The sequence below is a fragment of the Prionailurus viverrinus genome, chromosome B3 (genome assembly GCF_022837055.1).
Source record: "Prionailurus viverrinus isolate Anna chromosome B3, UM_Priviv_1.0, whole genome shotgun sequence".
In the NCBI taxonomy this organism is placed as follows: domain Eukaryota; kingdom Metazoa; phylum Chordata; class Mammalia; order Carnivora; family Felidae; genus Prionailurus; species Prionailurus viverrinus.
In genome coordinates this window covers 57,203,784-57,220,255 of record NC_062566.1, presented here as the reverse complement: position 1 = coordinate 57,220,255, position 16,472 = coordinate 57,203,784, and the positions used below count along the sequence as shown (strand labels likewise).

General features: G+C 42.7%; 1 protein-coding gene across 4 annotated transcripts in view; it reads right to left on the bottom strand.

Moving 5' to 3' along the window:
• Positions 1–16,472, bottom strand: part of NDUFAF1 (NADH:ubiquinone oxidoreductase complex assembly factor 1) — a 36,532-nt gene that overhangs the window by 18,173 nt on the left and 1,887 nt on the right. For 2 of the 4 annotated variants that reach the window (XM_047861007.1, XM_047861010.1), the window contains exons 2-6: positions 13,234–13,390; positions 10,301–10,463; positions 6,749–7,062; positions 2,922–3,036; positions 1,444–2,089 (exon numbers count right to left, since the gene is read on the bottom strand). In XM_047861007.1, the coding sequence (XP_047716963.1) occupies positions 1,444–2,019 (576 nt within the window). In that variant the 5' untranslated portion in view covers positions 2,020–2,089; positions 2,922–3,036; positions 6,749–7,062; positions 10,301–10,463; positions 13,234–13,390. Of the gene's footprint in view, positions 1–1,443; positions 2,090–2,921; positions 3,037–6,748; positions 7,063–7,765; positions 7,777–10,300; positions 10,464–13,233; positions 13,391–16,472 lie in introns of those variants that run through there. The other 2 variants (XM_047861008.1, XM_047861009.1) reach the window with 2 other exon arrangements.

Here is a 16,472-nt window from a genome sequence, read left to right as displayed (position 1 = left end):
AAAACCAACTTGAAAGAGCTTCCAATGGCCAAAGCTGGAACAATTTGAGCAACAAAATAAATAACATAGCACTGGATTATAACCCGAGGTACGAGTCCATACAAAATGACTGGCTGACTAAATAAAGTCGGAGAAAAACAAAACTTCTTCTCTGAAGAATACCCAATAATATATGAAAATACCATCCCTTTAAGGAGACAGAACTTAACCCCATGCCCTGCTCCCATGCCTTGAATGTAGGATGCTCTTAGTGACTTGCTTCCAAAGAAGAGTATGGAAAGAAGAAAAACAAATAGTAACAACAGAGTAATCTGGCAAACACTATCCTGACCAGGGGATCAAGGTTAACACATCAATGATAAGTCACATTGCTAGCATGTACTCCTGATATGATGTGATGAAAACAGTACTTCAGCTCTGTGGTATTCTTCCTAAAAATCCAAAAACCCAGTCTTACAAGGAGAAAAAACATCTGAAAATCCCAAATTGAGGATTATTCCACAAACTACCTGACCAGGATTTCTCAAATCCTCAGGAAAAATAAGGAAAGACTAAGAAACTATTACATGGTAGAGGAGCCTAAGGAGACATGACAACTAGATATAATGTGGTGTCCCGGCTGGGATCCCGGGACAGAAAAAGTACAAGTGGAAAAACTAATGGAATACAAATAGTGTCTGGAATTAGTTAATAGTAATGTACCAATGTTGGTTTCCTAATTGTGACAAATGTACGAAAGCAATGTAAGATAGCAACAGTTGGAGGAGGTGGGAGAGGGGCATATGGAGCCTTCTGTACTATCTGCACAATTTTTCTGTAAAACTAAAACTTTTCTAAAATAAAAAAGTTTACTTAAAAAAACAAATAAAAACTACATGCTGACCCTACATCCACCCTAATGAACCTCTGGCCATCACAGGGACTGTGGTCTATTAGAGAAGACGCATATCTCCCGAGATCATTGTTCAAACGTCTGACTTCTCAGAGCTCCTCAAACATAAGAATGTCCCACCCTGACCCAAAGTGATGCCCAGAAACAAGTGCCCCCTCCTCAGGAACCGCTTCCCCCTTATGCTTTTGCTTTACACCTGTGCCCCGTAGTTACTTAACCCCACTGACACAGATGACCTACCAGGTGTTTTCACTCATAGAAACAAAAGCTATCTGTAGGGGCAACTGAGTGACTCAGTTAAGCATCCAAGTCTTGATTTCGGCTCAGTTCATGGTCTCACAGCTCCTGAGTTCGAGCGGCGCAATAGGATTCTCTTTCCCTCCCTTTCTCTCTGTCCCTCCCCCACTCGTATTCTCAGTCTCTCAAAATAAACAAACTTCAAAAAAAAAGTATTTTGTTTAAAAAACAAAAAAAGCTATCTGCTACAGTTCATACTACAATGAAATTCACCCCCGTTCACTGGAAAACTGAGGCTCTGGGACTTCACTTACCCTTGGAATCCTGGATATCATTGCACAGTACCCACTGCGGCCACTTTCCCCATCTTTAGGCGCCTCAGAGCTCAGAGTTCCATACAGCAGTGCACTCTGATTATTCTTGCCCATTTTCAGGAACACTTCACTTCTGCCTCCAATTGTCTTATCAGAAGTCACCATCCACTTATCTAAGTCCTCTTTTCCACGGAATTGCCAGACAACCTTGGCTTGTTCCAGCAAGACCTCATGCAGAGGGCGGCCTTCAGGGCCGATCCAATAATTCACAATATCATCCTTCAAACGCCTACAGTGGTTCTTTATTTCATCTTTAATTGCCTTATCAAAACTAACTTCCGGCTTTTCCTCTGGAGAGGTTATATCCAAAGCAACTTCTCTCTGGTGATGTCCTTGCAAATCCCCTTCAGTATTCCTTTGAGAGGAGGTTTTGCCAGGAGCAGCCACAGGTTTCTGAAGACTACTAGAACAATAGTCTGCAAAGCGATTACCCAAAAATGGACATGAGGAAACACTTGGCTTCAGGCATTTTCTGAAAATATAAGCGCTACTCAGAAACTTGTGAACCAAAGCCATAGTAAGATAAAATGTAAATTTCTCCCTGGGCTACAAAGGAAAGAAGCTTCAGCAAATAGCTCAATTCCACCTAGAAAGGAAAAGACATTGAAGAGTTACCAGGGTAGCAATGACTGCATCACAATTTCAAATTCAACAAAGACATGTGTTGTGAAATTCATGAACTTATTTTCTAAATCTATAAACACTTCCCCAGGGCCTACTATGAACATAAGCCTGTTTACGCAGTATATAAAGAAAGTATCCCCCTGCCTCGTGAAAAAATGAGAAGAGGAAGAGAAACACAGGCCCCCTTCATGGAGTTAATTATTACCTCAAAATAATTCAAGTATGTACTTCAAAAGGTTGTGTTGACCTTAAACCAAATTTTTATGCTGATTCTTATTTTATTTTTATTTTTTTAATTTTTTAAAGATTATTTACTTTTTGAGAGACAGAGCATGCGTGGGGGAGGGGCAGAAAGACAGGGAGATACAGAATCCAAAGCAGGCTCCAGGCTCTGAGCTGTCACCACAAAGCCCGACGTGGGGCTCAAACTCACAAACCTGAGATCACAACCTGAGCCGACGTCAGACGCTTAACCGACTGAGCCACCCAGGTGCTCTTATGCTGGATTTTTAAAGAAATCATTGATACCTAAAATAAAATACTCAACTAATTCACTCCAAGACCTAGGATAACTGACAACATTTTAGCACTTCATCTATACAAACAGGGACTACAGGGTACATTGTATGTGGAGTCAGAAAATATGCCCACTTATTAGGTTATGAACATTGTGAATATTGGCAATTTCATACGGCTAAACCTAATAAAGCTCTTTATCCTCTGGTAAAGCTATTAATCTTTTGAAGCCTCCATTTCCTCAGGGGTAAGGCTGTGTTAACACCTCCTCTACTTACCATAAGGTATTCTTCTGAAGATCAGATGGAATGAAGGCTACAAGAGCATTCTCTGATCCAGTAAGGTTTTCAAACCACCTGGCATATATTATCTCATTTAAGGCACACAAGGCTCCTGTAAGACAAGCCAGAGAGATATTTCCTTTCTCTAGGAAACAGACACCAACAGGTGAAATGATTTGCCTAAGCTCACACTGCTAATCAGCATGGAAGCTAGAATTAGAACCCTAGCCTTGAGTCCTTCCACTAGATGCTGCTGCTTCTAGTAAAAACATCAGCAACACAAGTTCTATAGCTCTAGTAAAATAACAACTTTGGCTAAACAGTTCTCTCTCCTACTTACTCCAGCTACCCCTAAGAGGAAATAAAAGATGCAATGCCAATTTCTTTGTCTTTCTCCTATCTTGGCCCAAAGACCAGGAGAAAGGAAAAACAAAAACAAAAATTCATCCACTAGTCAGAACATGGTGCTGAATGAGGAAATAAACAGAACACTAAAAACTTAAAAGAAAAAAAAAAGCCTCAAAAATGCCAAAATCCAACAATCTGGCTCACCTGCTTCAACTGCCTAGTAGTCTACAACTAAATGGCGCCCAGACCACCCTAACTACAACCAAGGAGTGGTCAATCGTCTAGAGTGCCCCTCCTCCCTCACTCCTCACATCAGGGGAATCACCACTTTCTTTCTTCTAGAACACTGCACTCTGCTCCCTGCCTCCAGGCTTGCTGCCACCACCTCTACCTCATCCCACCTCTCAGCATCTAGAAGGGCCTAAAACATAAAACTGATCATTTATCTTCTCTGATTAAAACACATGTGGGGCTCCCTCATGGTCTTCAGAATAAAGGCCAACTTTCTCCACAGGGTCTAGAAGACTCCACATCTGGCCTCCATTCATCTCCCCAACCTCACCTCTAGTCACATCCCACTCTCTACTCCAATCCTCGCTAAACACCTGTGGTCCACCAAGTGCCAACCAGTACTCCCTTCTCTGGGCTTCAGTCTTTGGCTGATTGCTGTTCCTAGGCCAGGAATGCCCTCCACAGATTTTGCCTAGTTACCTTATCCTTTGGAACTCAGCTTCAACATCCCTTACCTCTCCAAGAACCCTTCCTTGACGATTCAACTTCACCAGCACCTGCATCCCTCTAATGTAATCTTACTGCATCCTGGGCTTACACTTTCCCTACTACAGTTTACTGCAATTTCTTCATTAGTCTCTTCCATCAAGACACTCCAGTCTGGCGAGGGAGACCATCCTCACTGTGGTACTTCCAGCTCCCAGGATGGTGCCAGGCATGCAGGAGACTTGTAATATATGTTAAATAATACCTCCACAATTCCCCACTTCCTCAACCGGTGTCTTGGTTCAGGGTCTTATTGCTTCTTACCAGGACTACTGTAACTTCCCAAAAAAGGGCTTCTCAAACTTTAAGTGCCTATGAATTGGGGCATCTCAGTAGCTCAGTGGGTTAAGCATCCAGCTTTTGACTTTGGCTCAGGTCATGATCTTGCGATTCATTAGTTTGAGCCCCGCATCAGAATCTGTGCTGACAGCTAAAAGCCTGGAGCCTGCTTCGGATTCTCTCTCTCTCTCTCTCTCTCTCTCTCTCTCTCTCTGCCTCTCCCCCACTTGTGCTCTGTCTCTCTCTCTCTCTCAAAAATAAGCATTAAAAAATTTTTCTTAAATCACTTTAAAATGCAGATTCTGATTTAGTAGGTATAGGATAAGGCCTGAGATTCTGTATTTCTAACAAGCCCCCAAACGATGCCCTTGTCATTGGTCCATAGGATACTCTTTAAGTAGCAAAATTCGAACACATCTCCATGACTCTGATCTCCTCTACTTCTCCCGATCTATCCTTTGACAGGCAACAAAAGGGATTTGTCTAAATCTGACTGCACTCCCCTTATAATGTCAGCAATTCCTCCCCAGAAATTCAAACACAAGGCCCTCCAAAATGTGCCCAAGTCCCGATCTATTGCCTCATATCCATGGGCAATAACCTCAGCTCCATCAAGACCAAATGTAGGGGCACCTAGGTGGCTCAGTCAGCTGAGCGTCCAGCTCTTGATTTCGGCTCAGGTCATGGGACCAAGCCCCTTGTGAGGTTCTGTGTTGAGTGTGGGGTCTGCTTAAGATTCTCAGTTTCCCTCCCTCTGCCCCTCTCCCCTGCTTGTGCACGGTCTCTCTAAAATTAAAAAAATAATAATTTTTAAAAAAGACCAACTGTAATCCTGTCTGAACACATACCAAAAAAAAAAAAAAAAAAAAAAAAAAAAAAAAAACCACTGTTGAAACCACAAAAATGACCAAATATTCTACTATCTTGGCTAATATGAATGACTAACATACCTTTTTTAAGTTTATTTATTTTAAGAGAGAGAGAGTCTGTGAGTGAGGGGGGCAGGGCAGAGAGCAAGAAATGAGACAATCCCAAGCAGGCTCCTCACTGTCAGTGCAGAGCCTGATGCGGGGTTCGATCCCACAAACAGATCATGACCTGAGCCAAAGTTAAGAGCCTGGACACTTAACCGAGAGCCACCCAGGTGCCCTGAATGACTGGTATATGTTGACCAATCATGGCATTAGCCCTAACACTAGATAGATAAGACGTCACATTCCTAGTCATAGAATTACCTCCACTTCCAGACAACTTTCCCCCAAATCACTTAACACAAACCTAAATCCAATAATAAATCCCTTTTAACACTCTCTTACTTAGATGTTACAGGTTTCCTGTGGTATGTGTTTTTTCTCACTGTAAGAAGTAATAAGCTCACGTTCAACTATAGTCATGTTCCTGGCTGCCTTCCACCAGGGGGCAATGACATTACTCTTCCTCCATATTCTCCTGACAATCCGTGCATACCCCTCTTTCGCCCTTACATAATGTTAGAATATCACTTTTATCTGTCTACCTCACTAGTGTGACCTCCTTAATCATAAGGACCATGGCTTAAACATAAATGATGCCCAATGATGTTTGCTGAATAAATGAAAACCATCCAAACAGTATATTTTCACATGGACTAAAAAAAGAAGGGAACCAGGAAATTAAAAACAGTTGATCTGAGGTCCTGGAATCAACGGTAATATTTCAATTTCCCTCACCGATTGTGCTTAAATAATTTTATCTCTATATATTAAGGAATTTGGGAAACAAATGATAATCCTACAAAATGGAATTTGTACAATCATAAAAGATTCTCGAGAACCCCAACCATAGGCTACACTACTAAGTGGCAAATAAGGAGGAATCCAAACTGCATATATACAAATATTGCAAGCATAAAAATGCAGAGACAAAAAAGTTTTGGGTGGCGAAAAAAGGCTTAAAGCTGTATATAGGATGGGATTATGAGTAACATTATTCACCCTATTTTTCACATTCTTAATAGTGCTGTTACTTCTCTAATAACATAAATTTAATTATAAAATTTTGCTTTGTATTTTTACCAATAAACATAAAGTAAAACCCATCAAATGGATGATCCGGTGCCGAAGTTGATGAATTTTGACGGCAACGGAACCCACTGAGCTAAAAGAGAGTAGTCTTAGTAAAGATTATATACCCAGGGCTTACCATGTGCCAGAAACTGTTCTAAGTATATTTCATTGACTCCTCACAACAACCCTGAGAGAGGTGCTATAACTGTTCCCATTACAAAGACGAGGAAACGGAGGTTCCAAGAATAAATTAGCCGAGGTCATACAGCTAGTAAGTGGCAAAACTAACCCTCGACCCCTGTGTTTTAACTCCGGATCTGATTCGGGGGAACGGTCGAGACCGTGCCACGGAGAGGCAGCCCTGTCAGGCCTCACCTGCTGGGGCTGTGTGGCCCTCCCACGTCCCGGACGCGCTAACAGCCTGCCGGTGCTTGCTGGCCTCCCCGCCGGAGCGCGCGCGAGTGACTTCCACCCGGATCTCCGCTTTTCCCCACCGGGTACTCCACTTTTTTCGTGTGCGTACGTCTGCTTTTCCAGTCCGGCGCCAAACCAGACCTTAGGGCACTAGAGTTCCGGCCGAGGCGCAGTCCGGAGAAGAGAAACAAGATTTCCGGAGCCCGGCGAATTCAGGCTTTTGGTCGAAAAGCCTCCCAAAGGGCTCCGTTTACCCCCTCCTGATCTTTTCTGCCCTGTGTGAGAAAGTGGCGGAGAGTTTAGAGACGCTTTTCTCCTTCCCTTTCTGCATCCCTGCTTCAGGCTGCAAATTCCACCTCTCATCTTTCAAACAGGACCCAAATACTGCTAACGTCCTTTCGCCCCCGGGCGCCAGAGTCCCCTCTTGCCGCCTCTCCCCACAAGCACCTAAAAGCTGCCCATGGCCTCAGAGAACTGGATCTCCTTGGAATCGCCCCTCCCCCGGAATCTTTGGAGACCCACCACACACCCGGACAGCAAACCGTCCTACCAGTCCTACCCAAATCCTGCCCAATGGGGCCGCCCACTCTCCAGAACTTCTGTATCCATTGCACACCGCTGTTTAAGCACTTTCAACATTGTGTCTTAAGTATTCACTTCTCACTTCCTCTGCCATTCTGTGAGCTTCTTGGGTCCAGAACTATGCTGTTCTTCTGTCCTCAGCAATTAGCACTGTGCTAGCAGGAATTAAGCTCTTAGCAAGTATTCGAATGAATTGTAACCCCCGGCAATTAATTCCAGTCTTTTCCAAGGTTCCAAAAGGCCTCACCGAATACAATTAATTGGCTTTTCCAAGTTTCCCCCACCACTTGTTTCCATTCCACCACCTCTTACTTCTTGAAATTCTGCTTTTGACTTTTTTAGACTGACACTTGCCTGGTTATCCTACCGCCTTGAACCTTCCACAGCTGCCTCCACCACTGACTCTTTTTAGTTTCAGATATGAGTTATGTACAATTTCATCTTCCCTAAATCCCAGAATACATTTCCAACCTCTTTTTGTTAAGAGCTTTTTTATTTTTTATTTATATTTTTATAAAATTTATTTATTTTGAGAGAGAGGGAGAGGGAGAGGGAGAGAAAGAGGAGCAGAGAGTATCCCAAGCAGGCTCTGTACTGTCCACGCAGAGCCAGACACAGGGCTCGATCTCATGAACTATTAGATCATGACCTGAGCCGAAATCAAGAGTTGGATACATAACAGACTGAGCCATCCAAGGGCCCCGAAGATCTATATTTTAAAGTATATGACAGGGTGCCTTGTCATACAATATTTGCTCTTCTGTGTCTGACTTACTTCATTTGGTATAATATATTCAAGGTTCAACGGTACTGTAGCATGTGCCAGAATTCTCTTCCTTTTTAAGGGTGAATAATATTCCATTGCATGTACTTACCACATTTTGTTTTTCTATTCATTATTGATGGCAACTTGGCTTATTTCCACCTTTTGCGCATTGTGCACAATGTTACTGTGAACATACGTGTACGAATATCTGTTCAAGCCTCTGCTTTCACTCTTTTGGTTATTAAACCCATATGGTAATTCTAATGTTTAAGATGTGAGGAATCGGGGCACCTGGCTGGCTAAGTGAGTAGAGCATGAGGCTCTTGATCTCAGGGTCACGAGTTCAAGCCACACTGGGCATGGAGCCTACTTAAAATTTTTTTGAGAAATCACCATCTTACATTTCCACCAGCAATGCACAAGAATCATTTTCTCTACCTCTTCAGCAACACTTGTTATTTTCTGTTTGTGTTTCTTTTTTTTAGAAGAGCCATCCTAAAGTAAGTGCAGTGATATCTCATGGTGGTTCTGATTTGCATTTCCCTATTCATTAACTGTTTAAGTGTATGAAACCCCATGGGTATTCCTTAGCAGTGGGGAAAGGGAGGCTGAAGGGAGGGAAATTGATCAAATCAAGAAGGAAGGATGTGAGAATGGCAGGCAAAAGAGAAGGTGGAGGCATTATGGGAGAGAATAAAGACAAAGGGTTGAGAGAAATTATTATTTTGGTTAATCCAGCCAGGTCTGCGCTGCCTTCTTTCTTAGCCTCCCAGGAGCTCCCAGGTAGTGGGCTTTGCCAGAACTTAACTGTAGCTTTGTTCATAACAAAACTAAAACCCATCCAAATTAGAAATGGAGCCAACAGGGGCGCCTGGGTGGTGCAGTCGGTTAAGCGTCCGACTTCAGCCAGGTCACGATCTCGCGGTCTGTGAGTTCGAGCCCCGCGTCAGGCTCTGGGCTGATGCCTCAGAGCCTGGAGCCTGTTTCCGATTCTGTGTCTCCCTCTCTCTCTGCCCCTCCCCCGTTCATGCTCTGTCTCTCTCTGTCCCAAAAATAAAAAAATAAACGTTGGAAAAAAAAATTTTTTTTAAAAGAAATGGAGCCAACAGAGGACGGTCTTTTTATAGACATAAGACAGCCAAATGCCTTGAAATGATAACATGACAAAAGAAACACAGTGAAGCAGACCAAGAACAGCCATTGCAAAGAGAGACCTTCTCACTCAAAGTGAGATGGACCTTAAAAGTATCATCTGGAGACGTGGAACCAGAGGACATTGTAGCTGCTGTGCATCAGGACATGAATGAGTAAAGCCCTGCAGTTACCTATGTTGCAGAGAGAAAAGAGGCAAAAGTGTTGTCCGGTCCTGGCCAACCTTAGTAGGTAGGAGGACCTTGATATACTTTCCAATTAACATGAATTGACATAATATATGTAAAGTGTTTAGCATATTTCTTAGGATTTTTTATTAGTGTTCAAAAAAAAAAAAACCCTAGCTATTATTGTTGAACTCTGGGACAGTCTCAGCAAGACATAGTCTAGTATAGGGCATGGCACCAAACGAATAATAGCAGCACAGTTTGAGAGGAATTCTAGCAGAAGCAGGTACCAGATACAGGGACGGGGTCATGAAGAGTGTAATGAACACTTATGGGCCAGACATTGAACTTAACATTTTGGGGGCGTTTTCCCTCTTAATCCTCACGGTGGTCCTACGAAGTAGGTACTAATATTAAACCTGCTTCACAGGTGAGTAAACTGAGTCTTAAAGATGTTAAGTAACTTGCTGGTCGCAGGCCTGTCATAGCTGGTGAAATGGTGGAGCTGGGATTCACACCATGACTGCCAGTTATCTCCAGGGTACATACTCATTATCCACTACTTTGTATCACATCTGCTTATTTGCTCACCTTAAGGGACAGTTCTGAGGGGAAGGACATGATGAGTGTTGAATGATAAAGCATTTAACATGCAGAGAGGAGGAAAATCAACCCAGAGAAGGAAGCACACATGCGCAAAGGCATGGCATTATGCAACAGACATTATATCTGGAGAAATGTAAGAATTCTGCTTGGCAGAACGGTGACAATTTCTATTGACTAAATTAACACCCCCAGTCAAGCCTAGACCCAGATATTTACTATATCATGTCTTTTATGCCTTACCACAATATTGAAGGCAGATACTTTTTTACTTCTGAGAATGAAGCTCAGAGAAGTTAGGTGACCCGACTAAGTCCACAGAAGCAGAGAGGTGGTAGAACTGGCCTCTGAATGCAGGTTTGGCAACTCTATGCACTTCTTTGGATTGCAGGGTGTGGTGAGGACCCTGCGGAGGGAAGGAAGCAGTAAAGTAGTTTCTCAAAGATTTTTTTTACTGTGACCCACAGTAAGAAATGAAATTTTTCGGGGCGCCTGGGTGGCTCCGTCAGTTAAGTGTTCAACACTGGGTTTCAGCTCAGGTCATGATCTCGAGTTTTCATGAGTTCAAGCCCAACATCAGGTTCTGTGCCGGTAGCACAGAGCTTGCTTGAGATTCTCTGTATCCCTCTCTCTTGGCCCCTCCCCACTAGTGTTGTCTCTGTCTCTCTCAAAATAAATAAATAAATTTTAAAACTTAAAAAAAAAAGAAATTAAATTTGTTATGAGCAAGTGTATACACACATATTAATAAGGTAGAATTTTCCAGGGTTTTCCATCCAGGTTTTCTACCCCTCCAGGCATATTGGAGGATTATACCTGTCAGCCTCCTTACAATTAGGCAGCCATACTATACAAGTAGTTCTAGCCAATGGATTGTGAACAGACATGACATTTATCAATTTCAGGCCAGTGTTTCATTTCAGTTTTAAGACCATCCAACGTTCTCTTCCCTTGCTGCAGTTACTGTGAAAGTGTATACTGAGATGGATGCACCAAGCATCGAAACAACCCGAATCACTAATCCAACAAGAAGAGGACAGTTGCCCCAGAGTGTCTCTGAGATCCACAGCAGACTTTCCACGAGTGAAAGTAAGCTTGGCTGTGCTTCTCAGTAAAGTTCAGTAACCATTCTATTAGATCGTAAATGGGGATGATGTGTTGTTCGTCTTTGTTTCCTTGGCACCCAGTTCAGTGCTTGGCACAGAGCAGGTGCTCAATTGAATGTTTGACACCAGAATGTAATAAGTCAGGGAATCCTGGTTGTTGCTAAATAAGCCACAAGTTTGGCTTTTGATAAAGAATTTAAAGTATGGAATTCATTTGTATTAGTGTTTCTGAATTACACTTATGATATAGGTCTCAAGAATAATCATACTAAAAAAGTTGGCAAATAATTACAAAAATAATTTTATTTTTTAAATTTTTTAGAGAGAGCACAAATGGGGGAGAGGGGCAGAGGGAGAGACAGAATCTTTTTTTTTTTAAGTTTATTTATTTATTTTGAGAGAGAGAGTACATGTGCATGGAGGGGAGGGACAGAGAAAGAGGGATAGTGAGAATCCCAAGCAGACTCCATGCTGTCACACAGAGCCTGACATGGGGCTCCATGTCAGGAACCACGAAATCATGACCTGAGCTGAAATCAAGAGTTTGATGCTTAACTGACTGAGCCACCCAGCTGCAGAGAGAGAGAGAATATCTTAAGCAAGCTCCATGTTCGGCATGAGCCTGATGCAGGGATTGATCCCACAACCCTGGGATCATGACCTGAGCTGAAATCAAGAGTCAGATGCTCAACCAACTGAGCTATCCAGGTACCCCTATAAAAATAATTTTAAAGATACAAGGTTTGGGCACCCAGGTGGCTCGGTCAGTTGAGCATCCCCCTGCAGCTCAGGTCATGATCTCACTCTTCCCAAGTTCGAGCCCCATGTCAGGCTCTGTGCTGACAGCTGACCGGCCTGGAGCCTGTTTCAGATTCTGTATCTCTCTGTCTCTGCCCCTCCCCCACTCGTGCTGTCTCTTTCTCTCTCTCTCAAAAATAAATAAACATTTAAAAAAATTTAAAGATATAAGGTTATCCTTATGGAAACATACTGTTCACTTCCTGGCATTCTGACATGCCTTCTAGAGGGTTTTGTGGGGGTTTTTTGAGTACAAAGGACCCATCAGGGTATGTACACATCAAATATACACATCTGTTATGTGTGCTAAGGTAGGAACCAAAGGTTATTAATCATGCAGCTATACTGAGAGAGGCCAGAGAGAGGGCTGAACTCATAACATCTTAAAATCAGTTCTCACTCACCAGAGGGAACACTTACATGCAAGGAAGCCCCAGGTTCATTGGATATGTACAACTTAGTCATGTGCTCAGGCTGATGGAGGTAGACGTTAACTTGGAGTCTCACATAGTGTTTTCTGACTCCTTTATGCCCCCTTGGCCTGGCTGTCAGGCCAGACTAACACTGCTGGGAGAGGTTACATTATAGGATAGTACATGTTGCATGATCCTGTTTTTGGATGTGCTTACACATGTGTCCTAAAAGGCCTGGAACAATATATACCAAACTGGTCCTAGGAGTTATTCTTGGGGAATGAGATTGGAAGAGAAGGAGAATGAGGATGAGAGCTTCTTTTTTACTTTATAAACTTCTGTATTTATATTTCTTATTTATAATCGATATACATTAATTTTTTATTTCAAAAAATAAATTTAGGGGTTCTTGGGTGGCTCAGTTCGTTGAGCATCCAACTTCGGCTCACGTCATGATATCCCGGTTTGTTGAGTTCAAGCCCTGCATTGGGCTCTGTGTTGACAGTGCAGAGTCTGGAGCCTGTTTCAGATTCTGTCTGTCTGTCTGTCTGTCTCTCTCTGCCCTCCCCTCCCTTGCTCATGCTCTGTCTCTCTGTTTCTCTCTCTCAAAAGTAAACATTAAAAAAATTTTTAATAAAAAAAATAAATTTAAAACGGCCTGGGAGTGGTTGAAACAGGCTCATATTCTCCCGCAACTCTCCAAATTATATTTTACTCAAGGGAACAAAACCTAGAAACAGATGTAGCACTTCCTGGCATCCAAAAAACACACTTGTTGAATGAATAAAGAAAGAGCTTAGAGGAGACACTGAAAGAAACCTTGGCCTTAAGCTCTGCCCTCAGTACAGGAGGAATTTACCTTCTTCCTTCCCTTTTGATTTCATCTTTTCCTCTTTTCTCTCTCCTCCTCCTTTAGGCTCTTCTTCTTCTTCTTCTCCTTCTCCTTCTCTTCTTCTTCTAAATCAATCAATCAATCAATCCACAGTGCAGCAAAGGAGTTTTACCATGCCACACTCCTGGAGTAATACAGAAACACGGAAGTACATGAGCGGAGTGGGTAGGAAAATATGATTTAATTCACACAATGGGGTATTGGAGGATGATTTCAGGTTGAAAAAGACAGTCATCCAGTCCAAGGCAGAGAAGTAAGAGGGGAGAAAGAGGAAGGAGCCATGAGAGAAAAGCATGGCATTATGCTGAAGGGAACACTGAGCTCAGAGTCTCCCCAGATGGCCACCTCTCCTCAAAGTCTGCCTGCTCATTTTATCACTGAAAAGTGATCAGGCTCTGGTAAACCAGTCCTACTAACCAAAGACAGAATGATTTATAATATTGACTAACAATTTACCATGAGCAGTATGTCTGTCTGCCAAGCAATACAGTCTATCCCCATGAGGGAAAGCCTTCTTGGATTAAGGGGCTGCTTAGAGAACAGGGGCTTCGATGCAGATGGATTTGGAGGCTGTGAAATGACATTTTCTCCACACTATCAAAGCCTAGAATGTCACTCGTGGGCTTGCAGGAGAATGTGACTAGGGGCTCAGGGCCCCTCTCCTGCAGCCCTGGAAAGGCATTAGAAAACCCTCTCATCCCTAGACCCACTTTTGGCTACTATGTTTATACCTCCCTACCCCGTCTTGACCACATGTATGATCTCGCTCCTCCACCTGTTTTACACTAAAGTTATTTCCACTGTGCTGGTTCTGATTGCCTTAGGTAAGCAGGCTGTAGTTGCTTGTCTACCTGACCAGGGAGAGGCACAGAACTGCTAACGGTCGTTAAGAGCACCATCCTAGTGCGGTGCCTGGGTGGTTCAGTTGGTTAAGCATCCGACTTTGGCTCAGGTCATGATCTCATGGTTTTTGAGTTTGAGCCCTGTGTCAGGCTCTGTGCTGAGAGCTCAGAGCCTGGAGCCTACTTCGGATTCTGTCTCTCTCTCTCTCTGCCCCTTCCTCGCTCATGCTCTGTCTCTGTCTCTCAAAAATAACCAAACATTAAAAAAATATTTTTTTAAGTGCATGCCTTTTGTGATGTGTGTGCGTGTGTATAAAGGTAAGCTCTTGAGAGCAAGGATCTTGTCTTGATCACTTATTCATCTTGTTCAGTATCTAGCTCAGTGCCTGAGGTCAGGCATATAGTAGGTACTTGGTAAGTATGTGTTGAATAAATATATGCACATGCAAACAGTTGTTTTGGTAGAGTGGGCGGATATCTTGGGATGGTAGAATTTTACATAGTTCTTTTTCCTTTATACTTTTCTTTAACTTTTATTTAAAATTTTTCTTTAAATGTTTATTTTTGAGATTTATATACATATGTGTGTGTATATATATATGTGTATATATATATACACATATATATACACATATATATGTATATATGTATATGTGTATATATATATATATATATATGTATATATATATATAGGGAGGGAGAGACAGAGAGAGAGGGCACAAACAGTGGAGGGGCAGAGAGACAGAGACAGAATTCAAAGTAGGCTCCAGGCTCTGAGCTGTCAGCACAGATGCAGTTCTCGAACTCATGAACCATGAGATCATGACCTGAGCCCGAGTCGGACTCTTAACTGACTGAACCATCCAGGCACCCCTCCTTTATACTTTTCTGTCCTTCAATTTATTTACAATAAATAGGAATATTTTAAGTTAAAATTTTTTTTATTTTATTAAAATTTTTTCTTAATGTTTACTTATTTTTGAGAGAGAGAGAGAGAGAGAGAGAGAGCACAAGCAGAGTAGGGGCAGAGAGAGAGGGAGACACAGAATCTGAAGCAGGCCCGAGGCTCCAAGCTGTCAGCACAGAGCCCAGTGTGAGGCTTGAATACACAAACCACGAGACCATGACCTGAGCCAAAGTTGGTTGCTTAACCGACTGAGCCACCCAGGTGCCCCTAAGTTTTTTTTTTTTTTAATCTATTTATCTGAGGGAGGCAGAGAGAGAAGGAATGAGTGGGAAGGGGCAGCAAGCACGGGGAGCACAATATTCTGCTGTGCTGACAGCAGAGAGCCTGATGTGGAGTTTGACCTCACCAACTGTACGATTATAACCTGAGGGGAGTTCAGAATGCTTAACTGAGCCACCGAGGCACCCCAGTAGGAATACTTTTTTTAAAAGTAATCTCTACACGCAACGTGGGGCTTGAAATCATGACCCCGAGATCAAGATTTGCATGCTCTATGGACTGAGCCAGCCAGGTGCCCCAGTAGGAATAATTTTTACAATCAGGAAAAAATATTCTAGCTGACATTTATTGAGGGCTTACTCTATGCCAGGGCCTACTTGATGCAAGGAAGTATTCTCAGCACTTTTTTACATATGTTAACTAATCTAAACCTTATTACAACCCAAAGAGGCAGGTATTATCATTATTCTCATTTACTGAGGGAAAACTTTCACAGGTTGGGTTCTCCAGGAACCAAATGAAGAGGAAGTTTAGAGCACAGCATATTTATTCATTCAATTTAGACACCGTCTGGGCTCAATATGGACCAACTCCAGCCCATGAATTATTAGAAGGGCTACCTGGGTGGTTTAGTTGGTTAAGCATCCAACTTTAGCTCAGGTTGTGATCTCACAGTTCCTGAGTTTGAGTCCCGCTGAGCCTCTGCTGTCAGCACCGAGCCTGCTTCGGATTCTCTGCCTCCCTCTTTCTCTGCCCCTCCCCTCCCTCTCTAAAATAAATAAGCATTAAAAAAATTAAAAGAAAAAAAAGAAGATCCCTCACAGAAAGATTGAAATCAACAGATTTCACTCAAAGAAAGAACATACCCTTTTTTCTTGAGTTTTTAAGTAATCTCTACACTCAACATGGGGCCTGAACTCATGAACTCAAGATTGGAGCCACAGGTTATCCCAACTAAGCCAGCCAGGTACCCTAGAACATATGTTTGTTAATTGCAAGGGACATTGACTTTTTTTTTTTAAGTTTATTTTTTTGAGAGAAAGAGAGGGGGGCAGAGAAAGAATCCCAAGCAGGGTCCCCACTGTCAGTATGGAGCCCTATGTGTGGGGCTCAAAGTCATGAACCGTGAGATCATGACTTGAGCAGAGGTCTGGATACTTAACCAACTGAGCCACCCA